The 19,748-nt window shown below is 57.4% G+C and overlaps 2 protein-coding genes across 4 annotated transcripts in view; one reads left to right on the forward strand and one right to left on the reverse strand.

The window, feature by feature from the left end:
• Nucleotides 1-948: 948 nt before the first annotated feature.
• On the reverse strand, nt 949-10,355 carry TMEM80 (transmembrane protein 80). 2 transcript variants are annotated; one of them, XM_004091793.3, is made up of 6 exons: nt 10,106-10,355; nt 6,932-6,951; nt 5,603-5,696; nt 5,135-5,227; nt 2,821-3,022; nt 949-1,530 (listed from the first exon to the last, which is right to left on the reverse strand). In XM_004091793.3, exons 1-6 carry the CDS (start codon nt 10,341-10,343, stop codon nt 1,326-1,328), a joined length of 852 nt encoding a protein of 283 aa, XP_004091841.2. In that variant the 5' UTR covers nt 10,344-10,355; the 3' UTR covers nt 949-1,325. The 2 variants fall into 2 exon arrangements, with proteins under 2 accessions (XP_004091841.2, XP_003281354.2); XM_003281306.4 differs by lacking the exon at nt 949-1,530 and having other exon boundaries at nt 1,836-3,022; nt 10,130-10,343.
• DEAF1 (DEAF1 transcription factor) overlaps nt 10,198-19,748 on the forward strand; it is a 61,140-nt gene continuing 51,589 nt past the window's right edge. Inside the window, exons 1-5 of one of the 2 annotated variants that reach the window (XM_030801562.1) lie at nt 10,198-11,192; nt 14,222-14,319; nt 17,579-17,708; nt 17,984-18,130; nt 19,350-19,489. In XM_030801562.1, the coding sequence (XP_030657422.1) occupies nt 10,904-11,192; nt 14,222-14,319; nt 17,579-17,708; nt 17,984-18,130; nt 19,350-19,489 (804 nt within the window). In that variant the 5' untranslated portion in view covers nt 10,198-10,903. The remainder of the gene's footprint in view (nt 11,193-14,221; nt 14,320-17,578; nt 17,709-17,983; nt 18,131-19,349; nt 19,490-19,748) is intronic. The other variant, XM_030801563.1, reaches the window with a different exon arrangement.

Here is a 19,748-nt window from a genome sequence, read left to right on the forward strand (position 1 = left end):
CTCCCCAACACCCGCCTGGGGTGCCCCTCCGCAGGCCTCGCCCCTAGAGCTGGGGCGCTGGGGACAGGCGGGGATGAGCAGGGCAGGGCCTAGCTGCGCCCCAGCAGGCCGGGGGACGGGCGGGATGCTGCCAACGGGACTTCGGGGGCAGGGCTGGCGCCATGCTGGGGAGGGCTCCAGCCCTGGGGAGGTCAGAGCCTCCGCCGGGCCAGGTGCACCCCTCAGGTGGGCCAGGTGCACCCCTCAGGTGCCCCAGGTGTGGAGCAGAGTCGCTTCCCTTAGCGGGCCCACCCCAGGCCGAGGGAAGCTGGGGCAGAGGCTTCAGTGAGTGAGTGGGTGTCAGGCAGGACCCAACCACGCCCACCCCAGGCCTGGAGCCCTGAGCTCACAGTGAAGGGGCTCCTCCAGGGCCCCCTTTCTGCCCAGCCTGGACACTGAGGGATGGGGTGTCGGGGGAGGTGGGGACACCTCAGGCCCTCTCAGGATGCCTCTCTCCTTGCACTGCCCCGTGGTCAGGCCCACGCCCCACCCTCTGCCCACCACGAGGCGACTGTCTGGTTCTGTCCTCATCTACCTGGCTCCCAGGATGGCCCTTCTGCCCAGCTGCTCTGACTGCTCAGAACAGGGCCAGGGTGCAGCGGACACAGAGGGTAGCACCGGCTGCCACAGCAGTAAACTGGACAAGGAGGGGGTGAAGGGGCACAGGGTGCCCCAGACCCATGCAGAGACCCAAGGCTCTGGCTGCTGGTCCTGGGTAGGGGTGGGAATGAGTGTGGCCAAGAGTCTGGGTCCCCGGGCTGTGGTCCCAGAGGAGCAGGGCTAGCGTGTTTACCCTTGGCTGGCCAGAGCACTTCCTGGGGAGGCACCATAGGTGAGCTCGGTGGAGGGGTGGCAAGAAGTGGCCCTCCTCCTTCGGGCCCAGTGCCTGCCTCCGAGCCAAGACAAGTCCTGGCTTTCCTTTGCAGTTTGATCTCTAAGAACCTGCCATGATCCTGCTCCTTGCATGAGCTTGCCTTGACCCAGAGCTCAGGGTCACACACGCCAACCCCACGGTGCACCCGTGCCCTCACCCTTCCTGCAGGCAGAGCTGGGAGTGGCCAAGTGGGAAATAGGCGCTGGAGAGGACAGCCCGGGGGTGGGGTCCATCTCCACTCCTAAACGGGTGCCTGTCCACACGATTGTGAACGTGGAGCCTGCCCTCAGGACAGTCCAGCCTGGTCTCTCGGGCCCCATCCACTCCGGGTCACCTGGAGCCATGGCGTTCCCTGTGGAACAGGTGACTGCTGCCTTTGTGTGCCCACCGAGACTGCAGGTGTCAGGATCCATTAACCATGAAGGCAACGGGTCTCCAGCTTCAGGGAGGAGGCCCTTCCCTGGTCTGCACGGTTCGTGGGCTGAGTCCTCCAGATGGCAGGTGTGCTCAGCCGGTCCTCTGTGAGTGCAGGCGCTGGCGAGGGAGGTGGCCCGAGGCGCTCAGGTGCTGGCGTGTGAAGCGGGTCCTCAGGGCTGTCCTGCAGCTCACCGTGGCCTCTGGGGGCCACAGGCATGTCAAAGGAAGTTGGCCCAGGACAACTGGATGCTCCCACCACTTCCACGAAGACAAGCAGGAAAGGCTGTCCAGGTGCCAGAGCCACCCCAGCTGAGGGAGCCCCAGTGGAGGCCCAGGACAGTCCCGCAGCCTCCTGCCCTCAGGAGTGCACCGAGCGGAAGGTGCCCAGCAGCCAGGGCCCGAGGGCGAGGCCAGCCAGGAATTGACCAGCTGGCAAGTGGGGTGTGCTCTCTTGCAGGGCAGGAGAACTGGAGATGGGGTGGGGGAGGTGGCATAATTAGGAGAATTCAGGGAGGCATACACATCTCTTTATTTACAAAATGCGGTGAAGAGAAAGTATCTAGATATTTGGGTGCAATTATTCCAAACATACAAAACACACAATAGAACCAAGTGAAGGGAAAGCTACTCTAACAGCTTAGATACTTTTTAAGGAGAACTTATAGTAAATCTGGGAATGGGAAAAAAAATCAGAGCTAGAATTTGTTTAGCACTCAGTGCAAAAGGCAAAAGTTGATAAAAGTGGAGTGGACAGAGGCTCAGAATGTGGCCCCATGACTGCTCTCTCTCCTGCAGTCCCATCCCCGGCCTCACCCCTGACCTCTTCTCTGAGGCCCCAGAAGGGAGAAGTGTGGCTGAGATGGAAATTGCCAGGCAGCAGAGCTGTTGGCTTGTTTGCATTTATTGCGTTAGGAACCCAGAGTGCACTCTTGCACCCAGGCCTGCCTGCCTGTGAGGCAGAGCTGGGGTCGCTCAGAGCACAAGGCCTACCCCGTCCTGCGTCTCCAGCCCAACTTGGAAACACAGGTGGGGCCTGGCCAAGGAGTAAACTGGGCTCTCAGAACACAAATTAGGACCATCAGAGAACTAGGGGGTGATAGGGGATGCAGTGAGTTGAGGCCTCTGTTCTGAAGTGCTCTGTCCTCCCTCTCGGCCCTGGGAGCCCATGGGGGTCTCTGGAGGCCTGGCTGCTGAAGCCAGACCCCACTGACAGGGCTAAGTGTGCGCTCCTGGGACTCACCTTGAAGGCAGTTCTGTCTGGTCCCTACCCTCCCCGCAGCTGTTCCCAACACCAGGGCCTCCAGCAGTTTGTTCTGCCCTGGCTCCTGCTCCCACTCCTGCCAGGACAGACGGAACCATCCAAAACCATCTATGGTCAGTCACTAGGAAAAGTGCCCTTCCTGTCCAGGAATGGGGAGGTGACAGCTGGGGGACTGGTCAGGCCCAGGAGGAGGGCCCCAGTGTGGGGTATCCTGGGTGTCCGTAGCTACCTGGTGAAGGCCGCGATCGCAACCACCTGCAGGACGGCCTCCAGGCCGTGAAGGGCCAGGAGCGTGGCGCTGAGGGCCCAGTCCGCCCACAACACCAGAGTCTGCCAAAGCAGGAAGTGGGCAGAGAGGAGGGTGGTGCCAGCTGTGAGGGCCAGGCTGGCGGCCAGTGGCCTCTCAGCCTCTGTCAGGTTGCCCCTGGTGCCTGGAGAACAGAGCAAAGGAGGAATGAAGGTGGTGCGAGGCACCCCCTGGAGCCCACCGCCCACAGGTGCCTGGAGGGCTGCTGGGACCAGAGCAGCTCCTTGCCCTGCGTTCCTCCAGGGCCCGGGGAATCCCAGGGCAACAGCCTCCATGGCCACCCAGAACTCAGGAGAGCCAGAGAGCACGGGCAGCACGGGCGTGAGCCTCTCCTGAGGGAGGTGCCCCTGCAACACCATGGTTTCATCTGTCTCTGGGTCTTCTGGGTCGGCTGTGTGGGCGGGGATGAATTTGGTTTCTAAAATGATTCAAGTGCATCTGCCACGTTTTCCTAATTCCAAGTGGAACTGAAGGGATTTTTTTGAAAAATTCCCAAAGTATTTTTCTCTGGTCCAAGGCCAGTTCTGGAAAATTTCATGAATATGTATTAAAAACAAAACTGCGTATTTAGCAAACAAATGGGTCAGTCACTAGCTGAGCCCAGGTGCCTGGAGACCCTGCAGTGTGCGGCACGCTTGGGGAGGGTCCCGTTGGCCTAGGAGCCCGCAGCAGGCCCAGGCCCCCGAAGATCCGGCCAAGAACCGGGCCTCCGTGCAGCAGCAGCGCTCGCACCCTCCCAGCAGTGCCCGCTCTGGGGGGCAAGCTGTAGAGGCTCTGGGACCATCTGTGAGTGCAGACAAGGCACTGATGGCCGGGCACCCCTCAGTGGGATGGGCAGCTGAGAGAACTCGCCTCCATCCTCCTAGTGTGTCTGGGCCTGATAACAAGAGGAAGGGTGGGGGCCACCCTTCCCTGCAATCTCGGTTCCTCACTGGACATCGGGCATCAGGGGTGTATCTGTATGTGAACAAGAGGGGCCCAAGATTCCAGCCTGGCAGGGGCACAGCGCCCTGGAAGTGCCCATTGCGTTCCCCACGGCAGGACAATGTTTCACAAACACGTGTGTTTAGGTGCATGTGTTATGACCACAAGCACGCAGAGGGCTGGAAGTCTGCACCCCGCTGGCCACAGAGGTGAGCTCTGGGGAGGGCGAATTTCCATGTTTTACTTCTGCACCCCTTGAATCTTGTACAAGAACATACCCTTGAACAAACTGTGTGGTTAGAAAAAGGGGAGTGAGGCCAGGCACTTTGGGAGGGCAAGGTGGGCAGACTGCTTGAGCCCAGGAGTTCAAGACCAACCAGGGCAACATAGTGAAACCCTGTCTCCGGCCAGGCGTGGTGGCTCACGCCTGTAATCCCGGCACTTTGGGAGGCCGAGGCAGGCAGATCACGTCAGGAGATCGAGACTATCCTGGTTAACATGGTGAAATCTCATCTCTACTAAAAATACAAAAATGAGCTGGGCGTGGTGGCGGGCGCCTGTAGTCCCAGTTACTCGGGAGGCTGAGACGGGAGACTGGCATGAACCTGAGAGGTGGAGCTTGCAGTGAGCCGAGTTGATGCCACTGTACTCCAGCCTGGGCAACACAGTGAGACTCTGTCTCAAAAAAAAAAAAAAAAAAAAAAATTAGCTGGGCATGGTGGCGGGTGCCTGTAGTCCCAGCTACTTGGGAGGAGGGGGAGGCTGAGGCAGGAGGATTGCTCCAGCCCAGGAGGTCAAGGCTGCAGTGAGCTGTGACTGCGCCACTGCGCTCCAGCCTGGGCAACAGAGTGAGACCTCGTCTCAAAAAAAGTAGGTCACCTGAAGGGGCTGCAGACTTGGGGATCCCTAGAGCTGGACTGGGGAGGCTGGGGACTCCCACCCCTCTAGACTCTGCTGCTTTTTGGGACCTGGCCAAGGGGAAGGAAAGGGGTGCTGGTGAATATTCCGGAGCTCCGGATGTGGTGGTGCGCTGGGCTTCTGATCTCAGTGCCATTACCCAGTGGCTTCTACAAGACATGCTTCCAAACACAGTCTCTCCCAACGATGCCCCCAGTGTTACTTGTCTCTGGGACGAAACTTCTCGATTAATACTTAATGACACTGTAAGGTGAGCCTGCAAAGCAACTGGGTAAGCAGTTTGGATAAAAAATGTCTCTGAGAACCATACTATAAAATAATTATTCTTGAAAGGCTGTGGAAACAGATAGCAACTCTTAGGACAGGTTCTTCACGGTGTTAACAGTCCACTCACCCAGGTATAACCGAACTGCTTCCAGAATCCCCATCAGAAACAGCAGAGCAAGATCGAGGACCAGGTAGTGGTGAGGATAGCTGAACACCTGAGCTGAAGAGCAGAGGCACAGACGAAACATAAGTAACCTGGCGCGGCAGCCACCTCAGCTTGCCTTTTTCTTTTCTTTTTTTTTTTGAGACAGGGTCTTGCTCTGTCACCCAGGATGGAGTGCAGTGGCACAATCTCGGCTCACTGGAACCTCCGCCTCCCGGGTTCAAGCAATCCTCCCACCTAAGTCTCCCGAGTAGCTGGGACTACAGGCGCCCACCACCACACCTGGCTACTTTTTGTGTTTTTAGTAGAGATGGGGTTTCCCCATGTTGGCCCGGCTGGTCCCGAACTCCTGACCTCAAGTGATCCACCCGCCTCAGCCTCCCAAAGTGTTGGGATTACAGGCATGAGCCACTGTGCCCAGCCCTGACTTACTTTTATACGTGATCATCAGGAGTGTGGCGAGGAAATACAGGGCGTAGTACGTTCCGCTGAGATAAAACAGCATTTGAAGGGGAACTGAAGAGAGCTGGTGAGTGGTTAAGGATCCTCAAGCTCAACAGGCTTGGGAGCAGCCTCCCAGGTGGCTGAACTAGAGGGACTGGTTCTGTCATCTGTTTGGTGGCCATAGACACCAAGGGAGCATGGGGTCCTGGCAATGGCTCACTGCCTATCTGAGGCTTCTATCACTATGCTGGCTGCCAATGTGGTCCCATGAGCTGACAAGGCCTTTGTGGGACCCCCCTCCATGCCAGAACAATGCGGTCTGTGCACCGCAGCCCCTGCCCTCAGTGACTGTGGACAGGACTGGTCAGGGGACAGCCTCCACAGACTGGCACTCCCAGTGATGTCACCCTGACTCTGGCCCCAGTTATCAGTTAGAGAGAAAAAATAACTTTGTCATTGATAGAGTCTTGCTCTGTTGCCCAGACTGGAGTGCAGTGGCACAATCTTGGCTCACTGCAACCTCCGCCTCCTGGGTTCAAGTGATTCTTCTGCCTCAGCCTCCTGAGTAGCTAGGATTACAGGCGTGCACCACCATGCCCAGCCAATTTTTTGTATTTTTAGTAGGGACAGGGTTTCACCATGTTGGCCAGGCTGGTCTGAAACTCCTGGTGTCAAATGATCTGTCCACCTCAGTCTCCCACAGTGTTGGGATTACAGGCAGGAGCCACTGTGCCCGGTCACTTTTTTCATTTTCTTCAGAGGAAATATATTTCTGTTTGGGGGACTTAAGTATTTAGTAGCCATTTCCTGAGCTGTGTACATTTCCTATTTGTTTATGCTAACATGAGTCTATGGAGCCAGGCACAGTGGCTCACGCCTGTGATGCCAGAGCTTCAGGAGGCCGAGGCTGCAGTGAGCTGTGATTGCCACACTCCAGCCTGGGTGAGAGGAAGGCTCTGTCCTTAAAAAAACATAAACAAACAAAAATAAAATAAACTGAATCTAGGGACAAAGTGAGGGATTTCCATCTTCCTGCCACTAGTGGCTGAGACAGAGGCAGGTGGCCATCCCCTTGGGAGCCGGGCAGTGTGGCGTGCTTAGCCACTTGGTGCAGGGCGGAGCAGGTAGGGGATGGAGCCAGCACAACTGATCCGAGGAAGTTACATCAACTCTCTAAATCTGTCAAGGAACACCCCCTCTCCAAAGTGGAATGACTAGACAGAACTTAGGGAAAACGTGGGGTGAGGCTGAGTGCTCTCTGCGCGGCAGTAATTCGGGCCTCTGGGTGCTGTCCTGGAGGGGCACGCAGCAGGATACCACTGTGGAGGATCCTCTCCCTGAAAGAGAAAGGGGCCGTGAGCAAGGCCTGACAGCCACCAGGATGCTTTCCTGGTCTCGCTCCACACTGACAGGAACCACCCGCTTTACTTTCCTTTGATTTCGTCTTTGTAGAAAGCAGCAAACATATACCATGGGCCTGCCCCCAGGTATCTCCCGTGCCTCTCTAACCATCCTTCAATGAGGCTAGGAGTCTCTGCCTTTCAGAACCTGAGGCTGGAGACAGTGAGTACCAGGGGCACCAGGGTGGGAAGTAAACCTGGGCCAGACCCAGCTGGCCCTCAGGGGAAGCAGCATCCTGGAGCCTACCCCAACAGCTGCTCTCCCTGTAGTCCGTGGCTTCTCCGTATTTGCCACACATACATGACTAGATGAAAACCTTTTCTGACTTAGGTTGTAACAAATCTTTTTTCATAATTGATAAGAGACATTTGCTTTCCTCTGAAATTTTTTCCCCAAATATCCCTCCAAAAATAAGAATTTTCCAAACCAGCAACGCAGCCGTCTAGTTTTTTTATCATGCAACCTCTTGGGCCTCCTCCCACCCCCACCTGAGAGATGACAGGAAGCCTGAGGAGTGAGTGGAGTCTCTTTCCTCCTTTTTGATTCTGAGGTTTTGCATCTGAAGACTCCTGACTCATCTTGGATCCACGGTGACCTGGAGCGGACTAATTGTCTGCAAAGGGCTCACGCTAGTTGCACATGTGATACGTGCACGTCTCTTCATGTGTAGATACATCAATACAGATCTAGAATTGGGCGGAAACCTCTCATAAAAGGAGGCTCAAGCTGCACCGCTGGGCGGCAGGCAGGACAGCAACCTGAACACAGCCTCTGTTCTATTTCCCCTTCAGCGCCAGGGAGGGCAGGACAGAAACCCGGCGTTGGTGAGATTTTGTGGCTGATCCCACAGCTTCTTGGGCAGATCTGGGGCCTTCTGTGCCAGAGTTTGTGGAATCTCACACGGGCAAGAGTCTTAAGCCGGTAAATACAGGACATCGGCATCAGAGACTCAAAACTGGGCTCCTGGAAGAGGCACCACAGGCTGGAAGCAGGAAGCCAAGTGCACGGCAGACCACGTCGCATCGCGTTACTGGCCGGCCACTCTTTAAACCCGATCTGTTCTTTTCCAGGCCCTAGCTAAACCAGGCCACCTAAATATCTGTCATTATCTGTGATGATTTCGCATTAATTGGGGTTTTTGTCCCTTCTGTTCCTTTTCTTAAAAGGTTGGCTTCTTAAACACTTCCAATGTGTCTGCTAGTTGCTCAGTGTTATAGATTGAAGTTATGGGGCTTGGGGGAAAAAACTGTATAAAAGCCTTAAGTGATGTAACATTTCAATAATTAATATGAAGGGCGGCTATAACCAGATACGCTGTTCTAACAATTCCAGACCTGCAGGAGCTCATTCTGACTGAACGTAGCCTTGGCTTTCAGGACATTTTTTGTCAGTGACTTACTATAATCACAATGTGGCTACGAATAGCTGTGTCAGGCGGAAGTTAAACATGAAAGTAAAAAAGAACAAATGTTTTCCCTGATGTAATGGACAAGGTGTCTTAAGAGATCTTGTTCTGGTATACACTTAATTTTTTTAGAGACAGGGTTTTGCTCTGTTGCCCAGGCTGGAGTGCAGTGGCCTGATCACAGCTTACTGCGGCCTCAACCTCCTGGGCTACAGTGATCCGCCAGCTGCAGCCTCCCATGTAGCTGGGACCACAGATTCCCTGAGGTAATTTTTTTTTTTTTTTTTGAGACAGTTTCACTCTTGTTGCCCAAGCTGGAGTGCAATGGTGCGATCTTGGCCCACCGCAACCTCCGCCACCCCCCCCCCCCCATTCCCCGGGTTCAAGCGATTCTCCTGCCTCAGACTCTCAAGTAGCTGGGATTACAGGCATGCACCATCACGCCAGGCTAATTTTGTATTTTTAGTAGAGACGGGGTTTCTCCATGTTGGTCAGGCTGGTCTTGAATCCTCGACCTCAGGTGATACGCCCGCCTTGGCCTCCCAAAGTGCTGGGATTACAGGCGCGAGCCACTGCGCCCGGCCTTCCCCGGGGTAATTTTTAATTTTTTTTTTTGTAGAAGGGGGTCTCGCTCTGTCGCCCAGGCTGGAGTGCAGTGGCCTGATCACGGCTCACTGCAGCCTCAACCTCTTGGGCTCAAGTGATCCACCAGCCTCAGCCTCCCACGTAGCTGGGACCACAGGCTCCCTGGGCTAATTTTTAATTTTTGTAGAGGGGGGTCTCGCTCTGTCGCCCAGGCTGGAGTGCAGTGGCGCCATCACAGCTCACTGCAGCCTCGACCTCCTGGGCTCAAGTGATCCGCCAGCCTCAGCCTCCAGAGTAGCTTGGCCCACAGGGGTGCGCCACCACGCCTAGCTGACGTTTACAATTTTTTTTGTAGAGAGGGGGTCTTGCTATGTTGCCCAGGCTGGTCTCAAATGATCCTGCAGCCTCGGCTTCCCAAAGTGTCAGGCTTACAGGCGTGAGCCACTGCGCTCAACCTAAACTTAATTTTTAACCAAATGAAAATACACAAACAAACCTGGTTACTAGAGGCTGCCCTACCTATGGAGTAGCCATTCTTTATTCTTTCAAAACAAAGCACCTAATTACTAGAGAACACGTACGAAGGGTTGGCACTTCGGCGCCCGCGTATGAGAGCTCTGGCTGTACCCACAGACAGCAGAAGGCGGCTCCTCTGAAGGATGGCCGATTTACCGCTTTGGTCTGTCCCTTCCTCCTCTCGGAGGCGAGACTCTCAGGCAGGACGGCTGAGGCACGGGCACCCGCGATTTTCTTTGGCGAGGATTCCAAGGCTACCGAAACCCCGCGCCCATCCCGCCCACGTGTCTTCACAAAAACCACGCGCGGGACAAAAGCTGCCAGGGACCAGGGCCCCCAGAGCCGCTCCGCACCCACCCTGCCCGGGGCCAGGCGCCCGCGCGCGGGGGAGCTCCTCGGGGTGCAGGACGCCCGCCAGCCAGGCCAGGCCGCGCTTCTCGATGGGGTGACGGAGCTGTCTCGCTCACGTAGAGACGGTGGCACGGCCCCGTGAGCGCACCGAAAACGGAAACCGGATTGTCACCACAGGGAAACGCCGCGCCCGCCGCTGCAAGCCCGGAAGCCCCTACCCCGCCCGAGCTCACCTGGCCGCGCGGCCGCCATCTTACCCGCCCCGCCCACCGCTCCGTCGCGATCCCGGCAGCCTCTCGGCCCGCTCGCTCGCGCTCCTTCGGCCATTTTCGCGTCTCCTGACGAAGGGGCCCGACCGCGCCGCGTTTCGGGAGAGGACGTCCGAGTCACGGCCGAGGCCCGATTAGTCCGTCCGGCACCGATCGGGCACTTTCGGAAGGGAGGAGGTGGAGAACCGAGGTTCGGGAGCATTCGGGCTCGGGGACATTCGGCTCGTCTCGGCTTGGCCTCGGGCTGACTCGGCTCCCGCCGGCCGCGGGAACGGGCGAAACGCGCGGCACTAAGCTCTCTCTGAGAGGCAGTATTGCGCCGGGCGCCGGCGAGAATCGGCCTAGAGCCGTCCAGCCCTGTAGGCCGGGGACGACAGCCGCCTCAGCCTGTTAGACGGTGAGGAAAGCCGGGGCCGAGTCTCTCGGAAGCCCTCGTACGGACTCGGACCTATTCGGACTGGTTCGGCTTCCCACTTCGGGGGAACTTCGACCCTCCTCGGTTCAGGACTCGGTTTCGGCCCGGCGGCTTCGTGCAGGTTCGGCTCTACTCGGGCAACCTCGGTTCGCCTCGGCTCCGCTCCGCGGGCGGACTCGGCTCGGCTCTGCTCGGCGGCTGGCTGCCTTTTCGGTCCCTGTTCGGGCGGCGGCTTCGGGCGGCCTCGGCCCGGCTCGGGCGTCCTCTTCGGGCCCTGCTTCGGGCTCCGCGGCCGGCGCTTCGGGCGGCCCCGGACGGCGCCTTCGGGAAGGCTCGGCGGAGTCCGGATGGAGGACTCGGACTCGGCGGCAAAGCAGCTGGGCCTGGCTGAGGCGGCGGCGGTGGCGGCCGCGGCCGCTGTGGCGGCGGCGGCCGCGGCCGCGGCAGGAGGCGAAGCGGAGGAGCCGGTGCTGAGCAGGGACGAGGACTCGGAGGAGGACGCAGACTCGGAGGCGGAGCGGGAGACGCCGCGGGTCACGGCAGTGGCGGTGATGGCGGCGGAGCCCGGGCACATGGACATGGGCGCCGAGGCCCTGCCCGGCCCCGACGAGGCCGCCGCTGCCGCAGCCTTCGCAGGCAAGTGCGCCCGCCGGCCTCTCGCCTCGTCCGGTTCCCGCGCGCCTACCCCGCGCGCTTGCCCCGCACAACTGCCCCACGTGACCAGCCCGCCACCCCTGTTCCGCACACCTGCCCCACGTGACCAGCCCGCCCCACCTGCCCCGCACACCTGCCCCACGTGACCAGCCCTGCCCCTCGCACCTGCCCCTCACACCTGCCCCACGTGACCAGCCCTCCCCACCCGCCCCTCACACCTGCCCCACATAAGTGCTCCAGGTGATTGCCTGCCCCACTTGCCACAAACACCTGCCCCACGTGATTGGGCCCTGCCCCACCTGCCCCACATACCTGCCCAGGTGACCTGCCCAGCCTCACCTGGCCTGGCTTTACCCTGCACACACCTGCCCCCTTCCCCCCTTTTCTTTGTGGCAGCCCCGCCTCCTACTGGTCCCCCTTGTGCAGCTCTGCCCCTGTCCTGCTTTCGTCCATCCTGGCTCCCCCCACCCACCTGTCCTGGAGAAGCCCTGGGGTGGGTGGGCACCTGTGGTCACCAGGAACCCCCCACTTCCTGAGGGCCAGTTCAGGCATGACCTGACCGCTGGGGAGCCAGGGGTGGGCAGCCTGCTGGAGGCCATGATGCCAGAGGTCAGCGTGGCTGTGTGGTGGCCCAGGGGGGCTGCAGAGCCACCTGTGCAGGCTCCTCTCCCAGTCCTCCGTCTTCCTCTTGCCTTTTTCCCTAAGGACCTGCTCCTCCTGACCCGCTTCCTGTAGGGCTCCCTTTGGGGAGGCCGCTGTGGCTTGCCAGCCCATATTTTTATATAAGCTGCTTACAGTTTCTTGCCACACAGAGCAGTCTCCTTCTCAGGCTCCAAAACGCTAGGAACCTGGGGCAGAGCTCACAGATGCCGTACGGGGCTGGTGCCGTCCAGCCACCTCCTGTGTCCCGCCTTTGTGTCAGCGGGGCATAGACTTCCCCACCCACTGGCTTCCTAACGCACTGTACTCTTCCTCACTGGAGCTCCCGAGTGTCCCCAGGGACTCACAGCTCAGTGTTGAGACCCTTGGGAGGAGCTTCTTGCTGCGTTGTGAGGCACTTTTCCCCTAAGGAGCTTTGCGGGTTGAGGAACTGGATCCCAGTCCTGGTGTGCTGGGTATGTCAGGGCATTGTGTGTGCTTTGGGTGCTTGTTCGGCCTGGGGGCTGCGTGGGGGCCAGCAGCAGCGTCTGGCCTGCCCTTGGTCAGCTGAGTGGCCCTTGAAGGCAAGGGGGTCACTGTTGCTTGTTTGGTTGGTTAAGAAAAAAAAGTGAGGGAAGGCGTTGTGACTCTCAGGGGTTGGCGTTCATCACTAAACTCTGGTTTGACATTGGGATTTGGAGCCATGAGGTTGACTTCAGGTTTTTGTCATTTTTGCACGTATTTTTCTGAATGCATAAAAGAAAAATGATGCTGTCCATCACGATGTCAAGAGAAATAATGTTGACGTGTGTTTTCTTCTGAAAAATATGGTCGTTGTATTTTGATGTGGTAAAAGCATTTCAATACTTTTTAACAATTACGAATAGCTGAAGTCAAGTGGTTTCCAGGTTTAAGTAATTCAGCAGGACACGCTCCCACCTGAGGAGCCTTTGGGCGGCTGCTCCCAGGGCTGCCGTGGGCCTGGCGTTCAGCACTCACTGTGGCCCCGCGCCGCGTGCCGGGGCTTGTGGTGCTGAGAGGCGAGGATGAGTGAGCCGTGCGCCTAGTGTGGTCTGGTTGTGGAGACAGACAGCAAACATGCCTTTTTTTTTTTTTTTTTTTTTTTGAGACGGAGTTTTGCTGTTGTTCAACGGCGTGATCTCAGCTCACTGCAACCTCCGCCTCCCGGGTTCAAGCGATTCTCCTGCCTCAGCCTCCTGAGTAGCTGGGATTACAGGCATGCGCCACCACGCCCGGCTAATTTTGTATTTTTAGTAGAGATGGGGTTTCTCTATGTTGGTCAGGCTGGTCTCGAACTCCCGACCTCAGGTGATCCACCCACCTCAGCCTCCCAAAGTGCTGGGATTACAGGTGTGGGCCACCGCGCCTGGCTGCAAACAGGCATTTTTAGGGCAGTTTGGTGAGTGCTCGGTTAATGGTATGGTCAGAACTCATTCAACCAGTATCTTTTAAACATCTGCTGTGTGCCAGAGATTGCCCTGGACACAGGACATTCTAGAACTCTGGGTGACAGAAGAGCCACTTGCTTGGCCTAGGAGCATCACAGGAAGACTTCGAAGAGGCAGAGAGGAGGGTGTGGGGGTGTTCGTGACAGAAAGTGTTTCTCTAGAAACACTCCAGCACGCAGAGGCTGGAGCTGCAGGACCTATCTGGGATGACAGGGGCAGGAGGTGGGGTGCTGCTGACCTCTGTGGTAACTGCCCTGTGCGCAGACGCTGCCGGAGGGCCTGTCTGCATGCCGGGGGGCTGAGTTCCATGTTGTAGGGGGTGCGGTGGGGTGGCACCAAGGGGCATAGGCAGGTTACATGTACTTTTTAGGAGGAAGGGGTCAGAGACCAAGGGCAATTGGCAGCGAGCATGGGGCCGAGGTCACCTGACGACGGTGGCCTGACCCCTGCGGTGGAGGAGAGGCAGGAACGGAGCTACAAGAGTGGATCCAGGAGGCGTCCTCACCTGCGGGGAGGCCGAGAGCTCCTTGTAGGTGCGGGGCACACCTGACCAGCAGAACACACAGCTGTGCCGCAGAAGGAGATAGAAGCCCTGTGGTGGTTTGGTAGAGCTGGGGCTGGCTGGGGGGGCGGGGGGGTGGGTTTGTTGTATGCATTTTTTACTGCACATAAAAGGCTTTACTGGGGAAGAATAGATTTCCTCTTTTTCCTGGAAGAGCTGAATGACTTAGACAATGGAATAGAAATGTTGGTCGAGCATGTTCATGGAAGCGTTAAGATCTTCCTGGTTACAAGGGCACGTACCTGAGGGGGAGTCACTTTGTTTGAAGCACATGAGTGAGGCTGTTCACTTTGTCTGTTCTGGCTTTCCTTGCTTGTTACATGAGACTCCTTCTGTTGCAGAGGTGACCACAGTGACAGTGGCCAATGTGGGAGCTGCCGCAGACAATGTCTTCACCACGTCTGTGGCGAACGCGGCGTCCATCTCAGGACATGTTCTGGTAGGTGCCACGCTGGCGGCCTCGGGCTTCCCTGAGGCTCTCCCCGGGTTCAGCCCACCGTGTGAACCTCTGCTCTGTGAGCTGGGGAGGGACGCACTGGCTTGCTCTGCTCTCAGAAGCCTTCGGACTGTGCTGGGGGTGGGAGAAATTACAGCTGAGGTAGAAGCTGCCTCAGAAGGCCAGGTAAAGAGTCGCACCTCGTCAGATGGGCTTGTGGCCTGCGTCGGGCAGGGACTCCCAGCTCCCGACCCAGCCCAGGCTGCCATCCGGCCACAGTTCAGCCTCTGCCCGAGGCCCGGCCCTGTCTGTGCTCCTTACTCCTGTAGCTGCAGGGCCAGCTGAAAGAAGCATGGCATTTCCCTCCCCCATATCCTGTTCTCGTAGCATTTATGGTGCAGTCTCCCACGCTCCTTCATTCTGCACACCTGACTGCCGTCTACTTAGGAAACTGCGTTTCAAATAGTGTCTGTGCCACCTTCAAAGCCCTGTTGTGATCATATTTTATCAGCTTGTTTTATGTTTTATATGTGGGGCCTTCGGCAATCTGGGGACATCTGGTCAACCAGGGCAGGCAACCTTGTTTCCAAGTGGCAGGTGCCGGGGTGGGTCCAGTCTCCAGAAAGGGGTTTTCCCTGGGACCATTGGCACCTGTTACTTGTAGTCTTTTCAGCCTTGGTCACACACCTGGGATATCATCTCCATATACCTGAAAGCAGAGTGGTTATTTGTTTGTTTTGTTTTTGAGACGGAGTCTTGCTCTGTCACCTAGACTGGAGTGCAGTGGTGCAATCTCGGATCATTGCAACCTCTGCCTCATGAGTTCAAGCCATTCTTGTGCTTCAGCCTCCTGAGTAGCTGGGATTACAGGCGTGTGCCACCATGCCAGGCTAATTTTTGTATTTTTAGTAGAGACAGGTCACCATGTTGTCCAGGCTGGCCTCAAACTCCTGACCTCAGGTGCCCGCCTTGACCTCCCAAAGTGATGGGATTATAAGGATTACAGGTGTGAGCCACCGCACCTGGCCAGAAAGCAGAGTTATTGTTAGAATGGCAGCAAACAAAACTTGTGAAGGACTTCAGTAAAAACATAAGAAACTTGGAAACCCCCTGCCCTCCCCTGCCCTCCCCTGCCCTCCCCTGCCCTCCCCTCCCTCCCCTCCCCTCCCCTCCCTCCCTCCCCTCCCCTCCCTCCCTCCCCTGCCCTCCCCTGCCCTCCCCCTGCCCTCCCCTCCCCCTCCCCTCCCTCCCCTGCCCTCCCCTTCCCTCCCCCCCCTGCCCTCTCCTCCCCGCCCTCCCCTCCCCTCCCCTCCCCTGCCCTCCCCTCCCCTGCCCTCCCCTCCCCTCCCTCCCCTCCCTCCCTCCCCCCCTCCCCTCCCCTCCCTCCCCTCCCCTCCCCTCCCTCCCCTCCCTCCCTTCCCCTCCTCTTCTCTCCCCTCCCCTGCCTTCCCTCCTCTTCCCTCCCCTCCCCTCCCCTTCTTCCTTTTTGACAGAGTCTTGCTCTGTTGCCCAGACTGGAGGGCAGTGGAGTAATCTCAATTCACTGCAACCTCCACCTCCTGGGTTCGCCATGTTGTCCAGGTGGTCTCAAACTCCTGATCTCAGGTAGCTACCACCTCGGCCTCCCAATGTGCTGGGATTACAGGCATGAGCCACCGCGCCCAGCCTAGAAACTTGGTTTATTTCTGGTGGGTGTGAGAACACACACAAGCTGACCCATGGCCACGTGGCGATCCGTGTTTTCAGTCAGGCTGCTCCTTCCTGGCAGCGGGGTCTGGGCCCCTCCTCATTTCCTAGGAGGGGCTGAAGCGCAAGGCACCTGCGGGTGCCTGGAACGTGCTGATGTCATGGAGCGCGGGGGTGTCCTGCAAGTGGCTGCAGAGGCTGAGGCTGGTCTTCTCCCCTCCAGGCCAGGAAGACCAGAGACTGGTGTGTTCCTGTTTGGAAACTGACAACAAAGTGGGGCACGGTCTGAAATAACTGTATGTTCCCTTCCTAAGAAGGGAACACAAGACATTCCCTTTCTCCAGTGAAGAGCTGCAGGTCTTTGGTGACTCAGGCACAGGGTAGGACCCCCTGTGTGAGGTGTTGGTCCTGGGGCCTCCGTGAGCCCAGGTGCCAGGCATGTGTGTTGGGGGGGGTCCCTCAACTCCATGATAAACTTCTACTCAAGTGCCCTGATTTGACAGTGACATTTTCAGATGTAGGAAACAGTTGTCGGCTGGGTGCGGTGGCTACTGCCTGTAATCCCGGCACTTTGGGAGGCCGAGGCGGGCAGATCGCAAGGTCAGAAGATCGAGACCATCCTGGCTAACACGGTGAAACCCCATCTCTACTAAAAAAAAATGCAAAAAATTAGCCGGGTGTGGTGGCGGGCGTGTGTAGTCTCAGCTACTTAGGAGGCTGAGGCAGGAGAATGGCGTGAACCCAGGAGGTGGAGCTTGCAGTGAGCCGAGATGGCGCCACTGCACTCCAACCTGGGCGACAGAGCGAGACTCCGTCTCAAAAAAAAAAAAAAAAAAAAGAGAAAAAAGAAACAGTTGTCTTCTTGGTTTGCCTCGGTTGGTTTTGTATTCAGAATGAAAACCTTGGAGCACCCAGAACACTGGGTTCGGAGAGGACCCTGGAAGTCTCTGGTCTGCCCCACTGCTGGATGAACACAGCCTGCAGGCCAGAGTTTGCCGGATGACTTGGCCAAGGTGGGGTTCAAGTTTCAGCAGTGGTGTGTGGGCATGGGGTCTCTGGCTGCCTGTGGCGGGGTCTGTGCAGCCTAAAGGGTGATTTTCGAAGCAGGCAGCAGTTGCAGCAGCTTCAGCCAGTGTGCAAATGTGGTTTTGAGGCCCTGGTCTCCAGTCGCCATCTGTAAAGGGCTCTAGAGGGAGGGCGGTCCTGCACAAGGCCTTGTTTGTGGCGGCCAACTCGGTCTGTTGGAAACCCTGCATGAAGACGGAGACCTTGTGGGAGCTGCTCAGGTGGAAGGGAGGGTGTTTCCTGTTTGTGGAGCACCTTTCTTCCTTCCCTTGACAAATGATGGCAAGCATTTTCCTCAGCACCACACAGACTTCAGCATTGTCTGTTCTTGTTCTTGGCTCTGTTTTTAAGTCTTTGAGAGATACCTTTGGAAAAGATATGGGGTGCCTAGGTGAGCATCCCTTCCTGGTGAGAACAGCCAGAGTCCTGCTGGAGGATGGCCCAGCTGGGCTCAGTGACACGCCTGGTGTCACGCTCGGACGTGACCTGACGGAGCGGTTTTTCCTTCTAGTCTGGTAGGACGGCCCTTCAGATTGGGGACAGCCTGAACACCGAAAAAGCCACACTGATTGTCGTCCACACGGATGGGAGCATCGTGGAGACCACTGGGCTGAAGGGCCCGGCAGCTCCCCTCACCCCAGGTACAGCGGTGCCTGCACCCCAGGCCTTGGGCAAAACACGTTTCAGAATAGATAGAATTTATTTCAGAGATTTATTTACTTGTTTCTTTTTGTGGTAAAGTTGGAATATCAAATATTAATAGATTTTAAGTAGAAGCAGTGGAATTTTCCTGGCCGAGAAGAGTTTTTCCGCCATTGAAGGAGGTGGCGCTGCCTGGGAGGTGTTGTCTGAGATGAGTGCGTGCTTTGCTTTCTGGCATCCAGCCTCTCACCTTCAAACACTTTCTCTGCCCAAGGTCCTCAGTCTCCTCCAACCCCTCTGGCTCCCGGCCAAGAAAAAGGTGGAACTAAATACAACTGGGACCCTTCTGTGTACGACAGTGAGCTGCCCGTACGGTGCCGGAACATCAGCGGCACTCTGTACAAGAACAGGCTCGGCTCAGGTGAGGACTGCAGCTTCAGACTCCAAAGTCGTATTCCCCTTTGTAACCCCCCTAGGATAAACTGGGGGCTGAGAAAGATGAAAATCATGGCACCTAGAACTAGTTAAGAAGACAGGGCCGGGGCCGGGCGCAGTGGCTCACGCTTGTAATCCCAGCACTTTGGGAGGCCGAGGCGGGTGGATCACGAGGTCAGGAGATCGAGACCATGATGAAACCCCGTCTCTACTAAAAATACAAAAAATTAGCCGGGCGTGGTGTCAGGCGCCTGTAGTCCTAGCTACTCGGAGAGGCTGAGGCAGGAGAATGGCGTGAACCCGGGAGGCGGAGCTTGCAGTGAGCCGAGATTGCGCCACTGCACTCCAGCCTGGGCGACAGAGCAAGACTCCGTCTCAAAAAAAAAAAAAAAAAAAAAAGACAGGGCCGGGCGCGGTGGCTGACACCTGTAATCCCAGCACTTTGGGAAGCCGAGGTGGGCAGATCACGGGGTCAGGAGATCGAGACCATCCTGGCTAACATGGTGAAACCCTGTCTCTACTAAAAATACAAAAAATTAGTGGAGCATAGTGGCGGGTGCCTATAGTCCCATAGTCCCAGCTACTTAGGAGGCTGAGGCAGGAGACTGGCGTGAACCCGGAGGCAGAGTTTGCAGTGAGCCGAGATCGCGCCACTGCACTCCAGCCTGGATGACAGAGGGAGACTCTGTCTCAAAAAAAAAAAAAAACAAAGAAGACAGAAGGTGCAAGTGGTGCCCAGTTCCTGTGAACTGAGCTGAGGCTTGGGAGAGGCACGGGGCAGGGCTGGGCCCGGGAACCATCTGGGGGTAAAAAGCCATCGTGACCCGCGGGACAGGAGACAAGCGAGAAGAAGCGGGAGGGAGGCAGGGCTGGGACGTGTTCCTCAAGTTGCCAGGTCAGCTTGGGACTTGTAGACGAAGGCTCTGGAAGTGGGTACCAGAGGTGCTCAGTGTGGGACCTGGTTGAGCTTGCAGTGCCTGTGGACAGCTGATGAAGAGATCACTTACGGGGTCAGAGGCACAGGCTGCAAAGGCAGACCCGTGGTGGCCCTGTCAGGGCCAAGTATGCGGGTGGGTGAGATCACACAAGCCGCTGGGGTGCTGGTGCTGGTGCTGGTGGAGCGGCTAAGGAGGTGCCAGGAGGGAGGCGATATCAGAGGCGACGTTCCCACCTGCCGTCGTCGTGACTGCTGCCCTTCCTTGCAGGCGGCCGAGGACGGTGCATCAAGCAGGGGGAGAACTGGTACAGTCCCACCGAGTTTGAGGCCATGGCAGGAAGAGCCAGCAGTAAGGACTGGAAAAGAAGCATTCGCTACGCGGGCCGACCCTTGCAGTGCCTCATCCAGGTATCGTCCACGCCCTCATCTGTGCTCAGCACACAGCTCAGACGTGGGGCCCTCTGAGGCGGCCCAGCCAGAGGGAGGGCACAGACCACGGGGTCAGACAAATGGGATTTGCAGCCTCCACCTGCTGTCTGTGTGGCCTTGGACGAGTGATTTACCCTCTCGTATTTCAGTTTCTGGATCTTTCACATGGGGATGACGATGATTGTGACCCTGTGAGGACTGTTGGGAGAAGTGCCTGAGGTCACAGCTCCTGGCACAG

The sequence above is a fragment of the Nomascus leucogenys genome, chromosome 21 (assembly GCF_006542625.1).
Source record: "Nomascus leucogenys isolate Asia chromosome 21, Asia_NLE_v1, whole genome shotgun sequence".
NCBI classification, from domain to species: Eukaryota; Metazoa; Chordata; class Mammalia; order Primates; family Hylobatidae; genus Nomascus; species Nomascus leucogenys.